This window comes from Pongo abelii, chromosome 4 (genome assembly GCF_028885655.2).
Source record: "Pongo abelii isolate AG06213 chromosome 4, NHGRI_mPonAbe1-v2.0_pri, whole genome shotgun sequence".
NCBI classification, from domain to species: Eukaryota; Metazoa; Chordata; class Mammalia; order Primates; family Hominidae; genus Pongo; species Pongo abelii.
This window is the reverse complement of record NC_071989.2, coordinates 157,816,912-157,833,714: the sequence shown is the minus strand read 5'-3', so window position 1 is coordinate 157,833,714 and position 16,803 is coordinate 157,816,912. Positions and strand designations below refer to the sequence as shown.

The window sequence follows — 16,803 nt, the reverse complement described above, 5'->3', positions numbered from 1 at the left end:
ATTCCAGGGCTCAGGGCTCAGGTTTTAAGAGCTGGGTAGATGAATGAATTCCATGAGGGGATTATGTTTTCTTACACACTCTGTCATTAGTCTCAATCAGAAACTCTAACTAGTTATTCTAACTGGTAAGTGACTGGTGGTTATTTTATGTGGAGAATAATTAATCCATACATTCCTTTCCCAATTAAAAAATACGTATATACTCTAATCATGCTTTACTTATGATGTAATCAGAGCTGTCCATTAACATTTAATGTATTTGTGGGTAGGGCTGAGCTTTCTTCATTTTTTCATCTCCTTAATGTGTTGCTTGGCATTCAGTGGAGTCTTAATGTACACTTGCTGAATTAACAAGTGATGGAGATGCGGAAGGTGAAGCAGGAGGCAGGGATGAACTCTCCATCCCTGGAGATGTCCTGAGGGAAGGTAGATGACTATCATCATGATAATGAAAAGAATAATAAAAACAGACACTCTCACATACTGATCACTGAGCTAATATCTTTGCATCATCATCTCATTGATCTTCAAGAAAACCCAATGAGGTTGGAATGGCTTTGACCTCCATTTTACTTGTGGAGAAACTGAGGCTTACAGAGGTGGGGGTCACTTGCCAGGGCCACTCCAACAGCATGAGGTGGTGCCAGGATGATGGAGGAAGGCTATGAACAGACATCCGTGTCCCACCTGTGGATGAGGGTGTGGGAGGATGGGCCAGATCCACAGTTTCCAAACTGAGTTCTGAGAGAATCAGTGGTTTCTTTGGGGGCCTTTTGAGAGGAATTGGGAGGCTGAGTTTAGACGTGCAGATCCTCACTCTGCCTCTATCACAGGACAAACCAGTGTTTTAGATCAGATTGTATTTTATAAGAAAGATTCAGATGCTACAGTGTTTGAAAACCACTGGCCCATCAGATCCCTCCACACCTGAGGTTCCAGAAATCTAAGTGACCAGCACAAACCTTGTAAATCCCAGAACTTCCTGGAAAAAGCCAGGTCTTCCCCTGCCCCGGGGGCTTATGCAGAGGGTCCCAGGCCCTGCTGGTCGCCCACTCACCTGCACAAGCTGCACACGAAGCACTTGGGGTGGTAAGTGCGGCCCAGGGCCGAGATGACTTCGCCTGTGATGAAGTCCCGGCAGCTGTCACAGCGGGTGCCATAGAGTTGCTGGTAGTCCTGGGTGCAGATGTACTCCTGGTTCTTGAAGAAGAAGCCTGACTGGGCCAGGCCACAGCCACATACTTGGGGAAACAAGGAGGAAAACAAGGGCAGATTGAGTCCAGGGAGGGTCTGCAAGCAGAAGGTCCTCACTGGGGGAAAGGCTGGTGTCTCACTGTGTCATGAGTGGCCACAGAATGGTAGCATGTCAGACTTCACAGGCCTTTGGGGCCAGTATTCCTTAAAGAATGGCCAGTAGGCCACTAGCATCAGTATCACCCCCAGAGCTTCTTATAGTCCAGATGCCTGGGCCTGAATCAGGCTCCATGGGACTGAGGCCTGGGCATCTGCATTTGAACAGCACTCCCTCACCCCACTAGGCTGATTCTGATGCACACTAAGAAGCACTGGGTGTACAATCCTCCCAATACAGAAATGAAAAGTTTAATGCCATGTGGCTCACGCAAGGCCACACAGCTGGTGGAAATATGAATGTAATAAAAGAATCATTCAGTTAAACATTTCCTGGGTACTTTCTATGTGCATGATTCTGTGCCAGGTGAGGAGCAGTGTGAGGACCATATGCTCCAAATCCCAACCTGGAGACACCTTTGGATGGCAATGGGATGGATGACTTGAAGTCTAGAATCTGTGCTCACCATAGCCATAAGGAGTGGGGGGCATCTATTCCCAGGCAGGAAGAATAAAACACAATCCCTGAATTTCAAAGAGCTAAAAATGCTGCAGAGAGAAGATCATATAGAAAAAATGTCCCATATCATCGGTGATGGTCCACGGAACCGGTGCAAGCAGTAAGGACTGTGAATGAGGTAGAAGAAGGAAGCCTTGTCAGTTGCAAGGGATCATGGGAGGCTTTTCAGAGGAGGTAGCATCTGAGTTGAACACTAAAGGAACAGAATGAATGAGCCAAAGCACAGAGGCAGGAAGGTGCAAGTGATATTTGTGTGAAGGCTAGAAGTAGGGGTGGTGTTTGTAGGAAGTGGTGGGAAGTAATGCAGGAAAAGATTGTTCAGACCAGTTGGAAGAAGGCCTGAATCCAGTTTAAGAAGATTAGGTTTTGTAGGATACTGAAGAGCCATGGATGGTTTTTTCCCTAGTTTAGAAAAATTTAGAAAAATATCTCAAACGTATACAAAAATGGGAGAAGATTGTAATAATTCTCCATCACTCAGCTGCAAAAATGATCAATTGCATTGATGGCTTTTGAACAGAGATGCAACAAGGCATTTCATAAAGTCTCTTGGAATATTCTTTTGGATAATAGGGAGAAATAAATGTAGGACAAAATAGAAAAACAAGTAGATTTATAGGTGTTTCAACAATTGAATTATGTGAGATCCACCCCCACTGAAGGACTTAGAAATATGAGATTTACCTGTAAGGAGTTAAGTTGTGAAATCAATACATGATGGGCAGAGCAGAAAGATGCAAAATTTCTTCCAAGGGAATAAATGGCTCACAGGGCCACCAGAACTGTAGTAACCCACTGAATGTACCAATCAGCTAAAGCAAGGATGCGCCAGTGAGGAAGGGGCCTGGTTAGCAATCAAAGGAAGGCAACTGGGGGGCCCATTGAAATCCTGTCACCAGCTCCCCTGGTTCTGAGGCTGCTGTCTGATGGACTGACTTTCCACCTAGATTGCCTCTGAGAGGCCAGGTGCTGGCCAGGCCACCATGAAACAATCCAACTCTAGGTCACACCTCTTGTCTACATTGATGAACAGGTATTCTGGCTTTCTACATCAGTTTCCTGAGGACTTGGTTAGTACAAGTCAGCTTTCCCAAGGGTGATCAATGATGGGAAAACCAATAAGATAGTTAGCAAGACTGTAAGTCTGAAGAGTCAACCTGGAACTGAGTGAAAACACCCCAGCAGATACTATCTCACCTTTAACAGGGGAAGTTGTTTTGCAAAAGCAGCCAGGTTAAAAATAGGAGAGACTGCCAGGTGAATGCCAGAAATATTTCATAAATGTTTGTTCACCTTTGGGGACTGGAGGCTTAAGGGGTGAGGCTGAGTGAGGAGGAGGCAGCTTCAGAAGTCACTGCATGGGGGGAGGGAACAGCTCAGGACAGTGGGAAACACAGTGGTCTGAGAGTCAGACCACCCAACCTCTGGTCTTATCACTGCCACTGAGTCTCTGGACAACGGTGAACTTTACCCTCACTTCTCTGGGGCCTCTGTTCACTCGTACGCAGAATGAAGGGGCTGAGCTTTTCTTTTAGAACTGACATGCTGTAAGTCTATGAGAAGAAAAGCTTCCTTTAGGGCTTACTATACGCCTAAACATTTTAAACTCAGTGTGGAGCATTGCCTGTGGCCCCCGACCCCACCCCTATGAAGAGGCAGGAGTATGGTGGAGATGGTGGTGGTGGCAGAAGTCTGGGAAGGGTTCATCTTCCATCAGGCATTATGAAAACTCATCACATCAAACAATGTCTGGTCTCACGAGCAGGCAAAGCCAGAGCACAGGCTGTTCTGGGCCATGCAGGTGGTGGAGCAATTGACTTCATGGCTGTGGAATCAATTAGGTCATGGCCTACAACCTCATTGGAAACAGCTCCTGTTTTTTCCCTTTTTTTTTCTCTCCTTTGTCTCCCTTGCCAACTCCACCCCCAGAGCCACCTCTCCCAGTGGAGAAATCCAGGCGACCGTAGGAAAACTTGGAACAATCAGTCCTCCGTTTCCCCCAAGGAGCTGAAGGAGGAAGCTTTCAGTAGAAAGGATGTAAAGGTTGATAAGCCTCTCAGGGGTTCCTGGAAATACAGTGGGGAGCACAGGGATGGAAGGCAAGCTGGACCAGCATGACAGATGAATCTGAGGCTGAGTGGAGCCAGACATTCAAATAACAGGAAAGCCAGGGAGAGGGTTTGCAGTATGGAACTGATGTGGAATGAATACACCTGAGACAGTCATTATTCTGTGAATCAAAATAATGAAGTCTATCAATTAAAAAAAGCAGACCATATGGCTTGACAATGGAACGCAATATTGAACGTTAAAACTGCTTTGAGCAAATCCAGAATAAATGCTCAATGTAAATATAAGGCCCAGAAAGAGGGCTTGCACACAGCCCCGGAATATGTCAGTGAACAATGTGATGTTTTGTAGGTTATCGGACCTTTGTCTGTGGTCTTGTTCTAGCACTCAAGTGCTGGGAGATTTTGAAAAAGTTACCCCAGCTCTCTGGAGCTCATTTGTAAGATGAAGGGGCTGGGTGGTTAACTGAGGACACATCTAGATCAGAAAGTCCAAGACTCTGTCATACAGTTTTAGTGATTTTCAACTTTTTGAATGAGAATGGATTTTATGAAATTTCAAAATCCAAGAGTTAGAAGGGCGCCTGAGGGTGATCTAATTCATTATTCAGAACATTTCATTGTGAAATATATGATACATAGAGAAAATGTATAAAATATATATGTACGGTTTAAAGAAGAATAGTAAAATAACTCCCATGTACCCACTACCGAGTTTATGAAACAGAACATCACCAATTTCTTAGAAGCCTGTTCTCCTCTCCTTAAGAGCACCTCTGTCCCATACTGTCCCTAATTATGTGTTTATCATTCCCTTGCTTTACTTTATAGTCTTACCACCTGTGATGTATCCATAAACAATATTTTGTTTAGTTTGGCCTCTTTTTGAACTTTATGTTGATGGAGTCATACTGCAATTGTCCCGTGCCTGCTTCATTCCCTCAGTATTGTGTGTTGAGATTCATCCACGTTGATGCACGTAACTGCAGTTCACTCATTTTCACTGCTGTGCTGTATTCCATTGCCTGAATACATCACAGTTGGTCTACTCCACTGCTGAAGGGCATTTGAGCTACTTGCAATTTTTTGCTTTTGTGGAAATGCTGTTCTAAACATTCTTGCATTTGTGAGGTAATGCCTCACTGTTTTCCAAAGAGCTTTTCCTATTTACCTTCCCACCAGCAGTTCCTACTGATATATATCATCAAAAGTACTTAGTAATATCTGACATATTTGGTCAACATAGTGGATGTGAAATGATATCATTTATCATTTGGTGATTTTTAAATTTCATTTCCCTAATGGTTAATCAAATTGAGAATTTTTTTCAAATGTTAAAATACTTGCTAATGTTTTTTGCTCCTTTTATACATTTTAGACTTGTAGAAATTCTTAATATATTTTGGAAATCAATCTTTTTTCAGTCATTTATTACAAATATCTTCTGCAATTTGGGGCTTGCTTTTTGCTCCCCTTTTCTTGTTTTTGGATGAACCAAAGTTCTCAGTTTTTACGTTGTTGAATTTGTGAATCTTTTCCTTTATAGATTGCCCTTTCTGTGTCATGTTTCAGAAATTATTCTCTACCCTGAAATCCTAAAAAGGTATCTCCTATATTGTCTTCTAAAAATTTTATTGAGCTGCCTTTCATAGTAAAGCAAATCCACCTGGAATTGACTTTAGGGAATGATATACAGTAGGGATCTGATTTTCTCCCACATGGATAATTAATCATCTCAGCATCATTTATTAAGCAGTCTAATCTTTCCCCACTGATCTGCAAAAAGCAAGTTTCCATGTATATGAAAGTTTGTGTTTGGTTCTATATTCAGTTCCATTGGTCTTTTTATCTGTCCTTAATCCAAGATCACACAGTCTTAATAGGTTTTAATAACAAATGATGATATCTGGTAGGACAGGCCCTCTTGCTTTGTTGTTCTTTAGGAATGCTTTGATTATTCCTGGCCTTTTGTCAAGAATATAATTTTAACTGATTTCTTAATTTCTATGGAAAACCTTATGGAATGTATTAGAATTGTTTTGAATATATAGTTCAACCAGAGTAGAACTGTCATCTTTTTGATATTCCTATCTTTCTATCGGAGAACTTACCATATTAAAAAATTATTTAGGTATTTAATGTCTTTCTTATGATATTCTATAAATTTAACAATTTTATAATTTTTATCTTATACAACTTTATAAAATTTATTTCTAAATTAAACTTTTTTTCTTATTCAGGTAAATGGTGTCTTGATTGTTAATGGTGAATACAAATGCAATTTTTTTCTATATTTATTCTGTATTTAGTAACCTTAATAAATTTTTATTGACTTTCTTTTTAGTATTATTATTTCAGAATGTACCTCTAAAATATTATGACTCTTTACAAAAGCCAACCACAATAATCTAAAAGCATTGAAAATAATGTCTATTAAGGCATTATCAAGTCAGCGTGTTCAAGTTTTTCCAATTATCCCATCCTTTTTTTCTTTTCTTTTTTTGTTTTAGTGACTAGTTGTTTGAATAAAAATCTATCAAGGTTCACACATTGCATTTGTTTGATGTACCTCTTAAGTCCCTTAATTGCTAGTTATTTTTCCTTCTTATTTTCTCCTTGCAATGTATTTATTAAAGAGACTGAGTCATTTCTACAGTTTGGATTTTGCTGATTGTATCCCTATGGTGTTGATTAACTTGTTCTCCTCTCTTTTACATTTTCTATAAATGGCGGTTATATCTACAGACTTGAAATTCAGGTCTGATTATTTTTTTCTTTTTAGGAATAATACTCCATTGATGTTCTGCACTTCTATGATTTGGGGGGTGGTGTTGGTGAGTAGAAATGGCTGTTGATGATCATTGCTAGATACACTATTTCATTAAAGCTTTGCAAAATTAAAATATTCTAATTATTTAATTCTTCATTTATTAGGTGGAGCGTTTCTTTCTTTTTTTTTTTTTTTCTTTTTTTTTTGAGACGGAGTCTCACTCTGTCACCCAGGCTGGAGTGCAGTGGCATGATCTTGGCTCACTGCAAGCTCTGCCTCCCAGGTTCATGCCATTCTCCTGCCGCAGCCTCCTGAGTAGCTGGGAATACGGGTGCTCGTAGGTGGAGTGTTTCTGTAGATAGAAATTTTCATCAACCCTTTGCTTATAGTTAAGTACTGTACAGTTTGTACAATAGGTTAAAGTTTTGATTCTTTGCCCATATTATTTGTTTCAAAATAATGATTTCACCAGCATTATCTAAAAGTGAACAATGGGCTCTTTTCCTTTCTCCTTATTATAAACTAATTTTCTTATTGATTTTACTAAATTGTAGATTCTTTTGGGTTTTCTATGCAGACGATTATATAATCTAAAAATAATAACAGTTTTTTTTTCCTTTTCAAACCATATAACTTTTATTTCTATATCTTGCTGGATTGTCTAGGACCCTCCAGGCCAAATGTTGAACAGAAGTCATGACAGTGAGCACCTCTATCTTGTTCCTGATCTTAGAGAATGCCTTCAGCATTTTACCATTAAATGTTTCCTTTATAGTTTTTGTATACATAATCTATCAATTATGACGGCTTTCTTCAATTCCTCCTAGTTTTAAAAATAACTAGGTATACAGGAGGCTGAGGCAGGAGAATGGCATGAACCCAGGAGGTGGAGCTTGCAGTGAGCCGAGATCGTGCCACTGCACTCCAGCCTGGGTGACACAGCAAGACTCTGTCTCAAAAAAATAAAAATAAAAATAACTAGGTATAAGTGGGTGTTAAATTTTATCTAGTACCTTTTCTACTCTATTAAAATAATCAAATATTTTTATCCTTTCTTATCTTTATAGCAAAATACATTAACCAGTTTTCTAATATTAAGCCAATTTCAAATTTCTAGAATAAACTCAACTTGGTCAGTTATGCTATATTTTTCACACTTTTCTAAACTTGGTTTGCTAATATTTTGTCTAAGATTTTAAAATCCATGTTCATGAATGATATGGACATACGATTATTTTTCCTTGTTTGGTATTGTGCTGGCTCAAATGAGTTGGGAAGTGTACCCTTTTTCTCTTCTCTGAAAGACTTTCTATAAGACATAGATGATTTGTTTTTGAATGTTTTGTAGAACTTGATTCCAATGCTGATTTTTGTTTCTTTGGTAGAAGAGTTTTAACTACAAATTCACCAATTCAATATCTTGGATGATTATAGGACTACTCAGGTTTCAAAATTTCTTCTTGAGTAGGTTTTAATTTGCACTCAAGAATTGATAAATTTTGTTATCTAAGTTTTAAAATTTATTACTCTAAAATTGTTTACAATATTTCTTTTTATGTCTTTAATTTTAATAGCAACTACAGTGATGTCCCTATTTTAATTCTTAAGATTGTTGATTTGTATATTTTCTCCCATTACTTGAATAATTTTGCCAGAATTTTGTCTATTTTACTTGTATTTTTAAAGAATCAACTTTTGCTAATCCTGTCCACTGTGTGTTTTTTCTTTGATTAATGTCTATTATATTATTTCCTTCCTTCTATTTTACTTGGATTCATTCTGCTCTTCAAACTTTTTGAATTGAACACTAGTTCATGGTTTTCGAACTTAATTCTTTTCTGTTATGATAATTTAAGGCTACACATTTTCCTCTGAGTACCACTTTAAACCACATTTTGTAATGCAAGTTTTTGATACATAGTATTTTTGTTATCTTTCAGTTTCAAGTGTTTTCTGATTTTCATTAAGATTTTGCTAACCATGCCATCTTTCATCTCAGTTCTGTCATCTGGGGATCATTTTTCTTCTGCTTACAGAACATACTTTGTAATTTCATTTAATGAGAGTTTGTTGTTGGTAAATTCAGTTTTAAAAAATCTAAACGTGTTTTTACTTTGCTTTGGGTCTTTTATTTTAACAGTTTTTGTTTTGTTTTGAGACAGGGACTCACTCTGTCGACCAGCCTGGGGTGCAGTGGCGTGATCACAACTCACTGCAACCTCTGCCTCCTGGGCTCAAATGATCCTCTCACATCAGCCTCCCAAGTAGCTGGGACTACAGGCATGCACCACCACATCCAGCTAATTTTTGTATTTTTTATAGAGAAGAGGCTTCGCTATGTTGCCCAGGCTGCTCTCAAACTCCTGGGCTCAGGTGATCCGCCCGCCTTGGCCTCCCAAAGTGCTGGGATTACAGGTGTGTGCCACTGCACCCAGTTCATTTTAACAGTTTTAATGAGATACAACTCAGAAGTCATATAACTCAACAATTTAAGATGTACAATTCAACCATTTTTTAGCATATTCGCAAAGTTGTGCAATCATTACCACTATCTAATTCCAGAACGTTTTCATCACCTCCAAAACAAGCCACCAACCCATTACAAATCACTCCTTATCTTCCTCCAACCACCCCCAGCCCTAGATAACCATGAATCTGCTTTCTGTCTTTATATAATTTGCCTGTTTTGAGCATTTCATACATATGAAATCCTACAATATGTAGCCTTTTGTGACTGTTTTCTTTCACGTGTTTTCAAGGTTTATTCCCATTGGAGCATTTATTAGTATTTCATTCCTTTTTATTGCTAAATAGTATCCCTCTGTGGAGATAGATCACATTTTATTTATCCATTCATTGGTTGATGAAGATTTGAGTTTTTCTACTTTTTGGCTATTATGAATAATGCTGCCATGAACATTCATTTATATATTTCTGTGTGAACATGTATTTTTATTTCTCTTGAGTATATACTGAGGAGTGGAATTTGGAATTGCTGGGTCATATGGTAACTCTACATTTCATCTTTTGAGGAACTGCCAGATTATTCTCCCAAGAAGCTGCACCATTTTACATTCCTTTCCACTAGCAATGTATGAGAGTTCTAATGTCTCCACATGCTCATCAACACTAGTTATCTATCTCTTTGATTATAGCCATTCTAGTAGATGTGGAGTGGCATCTCATTGTGGTTTGATTTGCATTTCTTTGATGGCTAATGACGTTGAGCATTTTTTCATGTGCTTATTGGACATTTGTATAACTTCTCTGGATAAATGTCTATTCATATCCTTTGCCCATTTTGAAATTAGGTTATTTTTCTCCTTATTATGCAATTGTAAGAATTCTTTACATAGCCAAGACACAAATTTTTTTCAGATTTATAATTTGCAAATATTTTCTCCTATTCTATGGGTTGTCTTTTCACATTCTTGATGGTGTATTTTGAAGCACAAAAGTTTTAAATTTTGATAATATCTAATTAATATATTTTTTCTTTGTTGCTTGAGCTTTTGGTGTCATAAGTAAGAAGGTTTTGCACAACTCAAGATCACAATGATTTATTCTTATATTTTTTCCTAAGAGTTTCTCAATTTTACCTTCTACATTTAGGTCTTTGATCAATTTTTAGTTAATTTTTATGTATGTGTAAAGAAAGAGCCTGACTTCATTTTTTGCATATGAATATTCAGTTTTCCAAACACCTTTTTTTGAAAGGACCATTCTTCCCCTCTTGAATTATCTCAACAGCCTTGTTGAAAATTAACCAACCATAAATATAAGAGTTTATGTTTATATTTTTGATTTTATTCATTTCTATGCCTATCCTTGTGCTAGTACCACCCTATCTTGTTTATTATAGCCTTGTAGCAAATTTACAAGTGGGAAGTGTGAGTTCTCCAACTTCTGTTCTTTTTAAAGATTGCTTGGCTATTCTATGTCCGTCCCTTGAAATTCCATATGAATTTTAGGATCAGACCATCAATTTCGGCAAAGAAGCCAGCTGAGATTTTGATAGGGATTGCATTTTCTATGGACTGAATTCTGTCCCCACCCCCAATTCATATGTTGAAGCCCTAACCACCAACATCCCAGTATTTGGAGATGGGCCTTTGTGTGATAATTAGGTTTAGATGAGATCATAAGGGTGGGGCCCTCACGATGAGATTAGTACCCTTAAAACAACAGACACTAGAGAGTTTGCTGACTGTCACTCTCTCCCTTTCCCTCTCTGCCATGCGAAGATGCAGCAAGATGGCAGCCATCTGCAAGCCAGTGCTGCCATCTTAATAATAAATAAGTCTTTTGATTTATGAGCAAGGGACACCTTTCCATTTATTTAGGCCTTGTTTAACATTTTGTAGTTTTCATAGAACACATTTTGAACTTCTTTTGTTAAATTCATTCCTATGTATTTCTTTGATGCTATTGCCAGTGGAACTGTTTTCTCAATTTTATTTTCAGATTGTTTATTGCTATGGTATAGAAATATAATTGATTTTGGTATTTGATCTTATATCTTGAAACCCTGATAAACTTACTAGTTCTAATAATTTTTTAGTATTTCTTGGGATTTGCTATAAAAGATCATGTCATGTGCAAATAGAGATTAGTTGTACTTCTTCCTTTTTAATCTGGATGCCTTTTATTTCATTTTCTTCCTTAATTAACCTAGCACAAACCTGAAATACAATGTCAGATAGAAGTGGTGAGAGCAGACATTCTTGTCTTGTTTTTGATCTTACAGGGAAATGTTATATATAAAATTTCAGTGCTGCAAAAGGAATAGCACTAGAATATAAAATTTTCTTTTTAATTCTCAGCAAGGCAAGTTATTACTATAGAAGGGTGCGCCCTTACAGATTGAGCAAAGGTGAGGGTGCACTTGGACAAGGGAGGGGAAGGGGTTCTTATCCCTGAGGCACGTGGCCCCTGCTGCTGTGTTGTTTCCCTATTGGCTAGGGTTAGACTGCATAGGCTAAACAAATTCCGATTGGCTAATTTAAAGAGAATGACGGGATGAGTGCTTTGGCGGGAGTCAGGGCAGAGCAGGTAGCAGGTAATCTGAATGAGTTAGGGTGGAGCATGTGATCAGAATGAGTTAGGGTGGTGCAGGTGATAGGAATGAGTCAGGGTGGAGTAGGAAATCGGAATGAGTCAGGGTGGAGTAGGTAATTGAAAAAGGTTGCTTTACGAGGAAGTTAAGTTTAAAAGTAGAAGGCAAAGAATTGAACATACTAACATATTAACTCTTTGAAAAGAAATTTAGAACTCATATCTAACAGAAACACTCGGTCTTTCACCATTAAGTATAATCTTAGTTGTAGGTTTGTCTTTGTTCTAGAAAGATAGTTTTGCTGAATACATAATCTTTCCTTGACAGTTATTTCTTTCAGTACATTAAATATATTCTTCTGCTGTTTTCTAGTTTCCTTGTTGCTACTGAAAAGTCAGCTGTCAGTCCATTTACCATTTATATGCAGATGATTTGTCTTTTCTCCCTGGCTACTTTTAAGATCGGCTCTTTGATGATCTGAGGTTTTACTCTGGTATTGTAGGTGGATTTCTTTTAAATTTTCCTGCAGGAATTTATTAGGTTTTCTGGATTCAAGGATGTGTGTCTTTCAACAGCTCTAGATAATTCATAGCTGTTGTCTCTTCAAATATTGTCCTCCCACTCATGTTCTCTATTATCTATCCCCAGAACTCTGATTAGATATATATGTCAGGACCTCTCACTATATTCTCCATATATTAGCTTCTTTTTTATTTTTACCACCTTCTCATATTTTTGATCTATTATCTGTATAACCTTTTTTGGATGAAATCTTCTGGTTTATTAATTTTTTCTTTAGCAACATCTAATCTGCTATTTAATTGATACATTGAATTAATTTCAAAGATTATATATTTCTATTTTTAGAAGTTTTATTTGTTTCCTTTTCAAATCTTCTGCACTATTGCTTATAATGCACTGTTGATTTTTTTTGCTTATATTTTCTAGCTTGTTTAAATGTAGTTATTTTAATATTTAATATTTAAATGTAGCTTGTTTAAATATAGTTATTATGTAATGACAGAAAATTTCAATATACAAAGTTGTTGAGGTTCTGATTCTGCTCGCCATTGTTTCTGCTGGCTCTCATTCCATCATAATTTGTATGTTTTTGACTGACTGTGAGTTACTCATTTTCCTAATAACACTATGTGTGGAAAGTCTTTGAGGCCTGGAATAAAGTTGAGTTCCTCCAAAGAGGAGTATCATTTGTTTTTGCCATTTGCCAAGTGGGAGACCACTGTAACTTAAATTTTCTGCTTGACTCTATTACATATTTTATATATTTGTTATAAATTTTTATTTATAACAAATATATAACATGAATATAGTCATGAATCCATGTAAAGGGTGGATTACGGACAGATATTTTCATAAGTAATTTTTCATAATTTTTTTTTTTTGAGATGAAGTCTCAATTTGTCACCAGGCTGGAGTGCAGTGGCGTGATCTTGACTCACTGCAACCTCCACCTCCTGGCTTCAAGCGATTCTCCTGTCTCAGCCTCCTGAGTAGCTGGGACTACAGGCGCCTGCCACCACACCCAGCTAATTTTTGTATTCTTAGTAGAGGTGGGGTTTCACCATGTTGGCCAGGCTGGTCTCAAACTCCTGACCTCGTGACCCTCCCGCCTCAGTCTCCCAAACTGCTGGGATTACAGGAGTGAGCCACTGTTTTATTCCCCTCTACCCAGTGCCAAAGTTGGAACAGGCAAGTTTCCTTGCTCTCTCCCTCTCCAGAGCCAGTTTATTTCTCATCCATCATACACTGAGAACATTTTTTTCAGGGGAAACAGTTTTATACATAGGTCTTCTATTGGATTCCCACTTTGACTAGATGCTAAGCTTTGCCTCCTGTTCTCCATGATCCATTTAGACAACAGAGTAAAAGCTCAAGGTCTCCAAGGTTTAAGATAAACTGTCAGGATGAAATAAGGCATTGGGAGTCACAGCAGGGTTTCTGTTTCCATTTTTAGCCTCTGTAGATTCCTTCCTTTCATGTCAGCATGGTAGTGCATGTTAAAAGAGTCGTAAAAGAAATTCATAACAATTTTAGATTCTTTAGATGAGAAAGCTATCTAACAGGGTACTTAATTGTCATGTTGATTGCTGTTGGAAATAAAAATCCTCTCATTTGTTTTACCTTTAAGTAAACGGACATTGAAAATATTCAGAAAAATATTGGTCTATTTTTTTCCCCTTAAAATCTCCATTGAAAGAGATTCTACAAACTCCGTGTGGTAAATGTGAAAATGGCCAAACTATTCCTTTCTGTATTAACACCCTTGAAATCTGATGCTGCAGATCTCCCTACAAAAGGCAAAGTTTATTTCTCCGTGACCTTGAATCTGAGTTGGCCATTTGGCTTGTTTTGGCCAACAGCAGGACATTAAGCTGAGGTTTGAAAAGCTCTTACCTATTAAAGCTTGTTCTCTCATTGCACTTGGAGCTCCGAGACCACCATATGAACAAGCCCAAGCCAGCCCATTGGAGGATGAAAAGCTATGTGGAGACACCGGGGTTAGCAGCTTGCCAACCACTGCCAGCAGACCCACCCGCCAACTGCATATCATCATGATGAGGCCAGTAGAGATAAGCAGAGCTAGAAACTGGGAAATGCTGCTCAGCCAACCCAGAGAATCATGAACTAAATAAACGATTGGTTTAAGCTATTAAGTTTTTGCTTAAGTAAAAGGTAACTGATACATTCTATTAAGAATATAATCACATGATTATATCCTTTACCACTTTATAACAATTTCCTTGTCTTTACACTTTGTCCTGCCTCAATTTCAGAGGGTGTAAAAATAATCACTCACCAAGATATTCTTGCAATTCAACTTATACTAAAGGGGTTTGCCAATACTCAATATAAAATTCAAATCACACCACTTAAAATGTATCTCGTATATGCATCTATAAACAAATTAGGAAATTCGTATATGTAATTTGTTTGCTCAGTGCAGAGTCTAGTTAGATCATGAAGAAAGAAGTCCAGGATTTTCACAATGGCAGGGGAAGTCACTCTCAGGTGCATGAGACTGAGGCGGTTAGTGAAATAAAAAGAACCGGGGGTTTCAACTGACCTTAAATTCAACATAAGCCGGTAGTGTGAAGTGGCTTCTCAGGAAGTCAGTTCAATATCAGTTACATCAACAGAAATGCAGTCCTTTGTATTTGCTAGACCTTGAAAACTGTGATCTGTTCTGAGTATCATACTTTAAGAACGACAGTGACACACTAGAATGGATCAAAGAGGAAGACTCCAGGACAATGACACTGTTGGAATCATTTAAGATGAGACCCAATTTAAGGACCTGTGATATAGTTTGACATGGGGAAAACCTGGATACGAGTATCTGAAGAGCAGTCAAAGGGAAAAGCGAATACAAAGTATTCTTCAGACTTATGAGGACAAATATAAGATCAACAAAAAAGTTACAAATTTTGGGTCATTTTCTAAACCCACAGGGCAATCCAACATTAGAATGGCTGCTCTGTGGAGCAGGGAAGCCTGAATGAGGCGGTCAAATGCGGAGGCTGGAGAGACATTGTGGAAGGGCGTGTTGCCCCCGGGGCCAGAGGGCTCTCTGTGCTCTTTCAGCTGAGTCCCTTTTCCTGCTGCTAATTATCTGTCTTCTTTAGGAACTCTTAGCTTGGTTGAGTCTAGGATTATATAAATTAGCCCTGTGTAAGCTGTAACAATGAGAGATGACCTAACAGCTATGTGCTCCCAGATTGCAAACCTTACCAAGGTCAAGATGTCTCTTCTCCCTTGTTAAACTTAACCTTTGAAGATTGCCACATTGTCATAGAATAGCTATTCATCTCAAAAAAAAAAAAAAAAAAAACTATCTTGAATTTTATCCAAGATAGTTTGCACTTTCATTTGCTCTCACATTGATTTATAGGCACAAACCAGGAATCTCTTCAGATGAGTAAGTTAAGCTTGCAGATTAGTCTTTTTCCTTCTGGGTCAGCACCTGCCCCTCCAAGGTTACCAGGATCCTTGTCTCCCTCACATACCAACACACTGCCCTCATTCTAAGGGAGAATCTCATAAGAAGAGGCTCAGAGAAAGTCTCTTTAGGTCTTTGTAGATATTCCAGCTGCCTGTGTTTGTTCTTTCTGACCCTGAGGCATGACCTGGTGGTGCAAGAATGGTCAGGAATCTAAGAAGAGAGTGGGGGAGCTGAGCCTCCTACCTTGACAGGTGAAGCATCTGATGTGGAAGTGGTTGTTGTGCACACGGACCACTTCCCCTTTGCAGGTGTCTCCACAGCGGTAGCACTGGATGACATTGGAGCTGCCCCGTGGATTGTAAGGATTCTGCTGATAAGGAACTGTAAGAGAAACAAAGAGATCACTATCCAGAGGCCCTGATTCTTTACAAAGTCTGCGGCAAGACATTATCATAATTGTAGCTGGAAGAAAAAGTGGAAGGGGAAGAAATGATGTGCAAAGTATCTTCAATTCATCATCAGGATGACTGCCAAGCTAGGGCAGCACTGAGTGGTATGAGACATGTCCAGAGACCTCCTTAAGCAGGCAAGGACTTTTGAGCGAGCATCGCCTTTCCTTGCAAGAACACAAGCCAAATCCCTGAATGAAGACAAATAAGAGGACATAGAGTATTTCAAAGTAAATTATCAGAAATACTATCTTTTGAGTAAGCTTTAAATTAAAATTAGGCCCCAAACTTGTCCAAGGGAATTTAGGACTTGCAATTGACTCAGAAGTTTCAAAGAGGTGTGTGGCTGACCCTGCCTCCAAATGGCTTTTGAGTTAAGCGAGTTACAGCCCCTCTCTGGGCCTCAATTTTCATGTCTATCAAATGAGGGTGGTCAAAGGTAGCACAGACTTTTATAAGGAAGGCATGAAGGGAAGGGGAGGCACTCTGGCTGGAGGGAGGCTAACAAGGGAACTTATCTCAAAGCTGCCTTTGAACAGCACTTTCCATAAAACTGGGAAAATGTTAACATGTATACAATTAAGAAAAAAATGCTGGTGGAGATTATGAAAGGGTTGAAGTCACTGGG

General features: G+C 38.5%; 1 protein-coding gene across 16 annotated transcripts in view; it reads right to left on the bottom strand.

The window, feature by feature from the left end:
• Positions 1-16,803, bottom strand: part of ABLIM3 (actin binding LIM protein family member 3) — a 119,260-nt gene that overhangs the window by 61,308 nt on the left and 41,149 nt on the right. For all 16 annotated transcript variants that reach the window (XM_063723911.1, XM_063723921.1, NM_001133255.1 and 13 more), the window contains 2 exon segments: positions 15,970-16,107; positions 1,058-1,241 (listed from right to left, as the gene is read on the bottom strand). In XM_063723911.1, coding sequence (XP_063579981.1) covers positions 1,058-1,241; positions 15,970-16,107 — 322 coding nt within the window.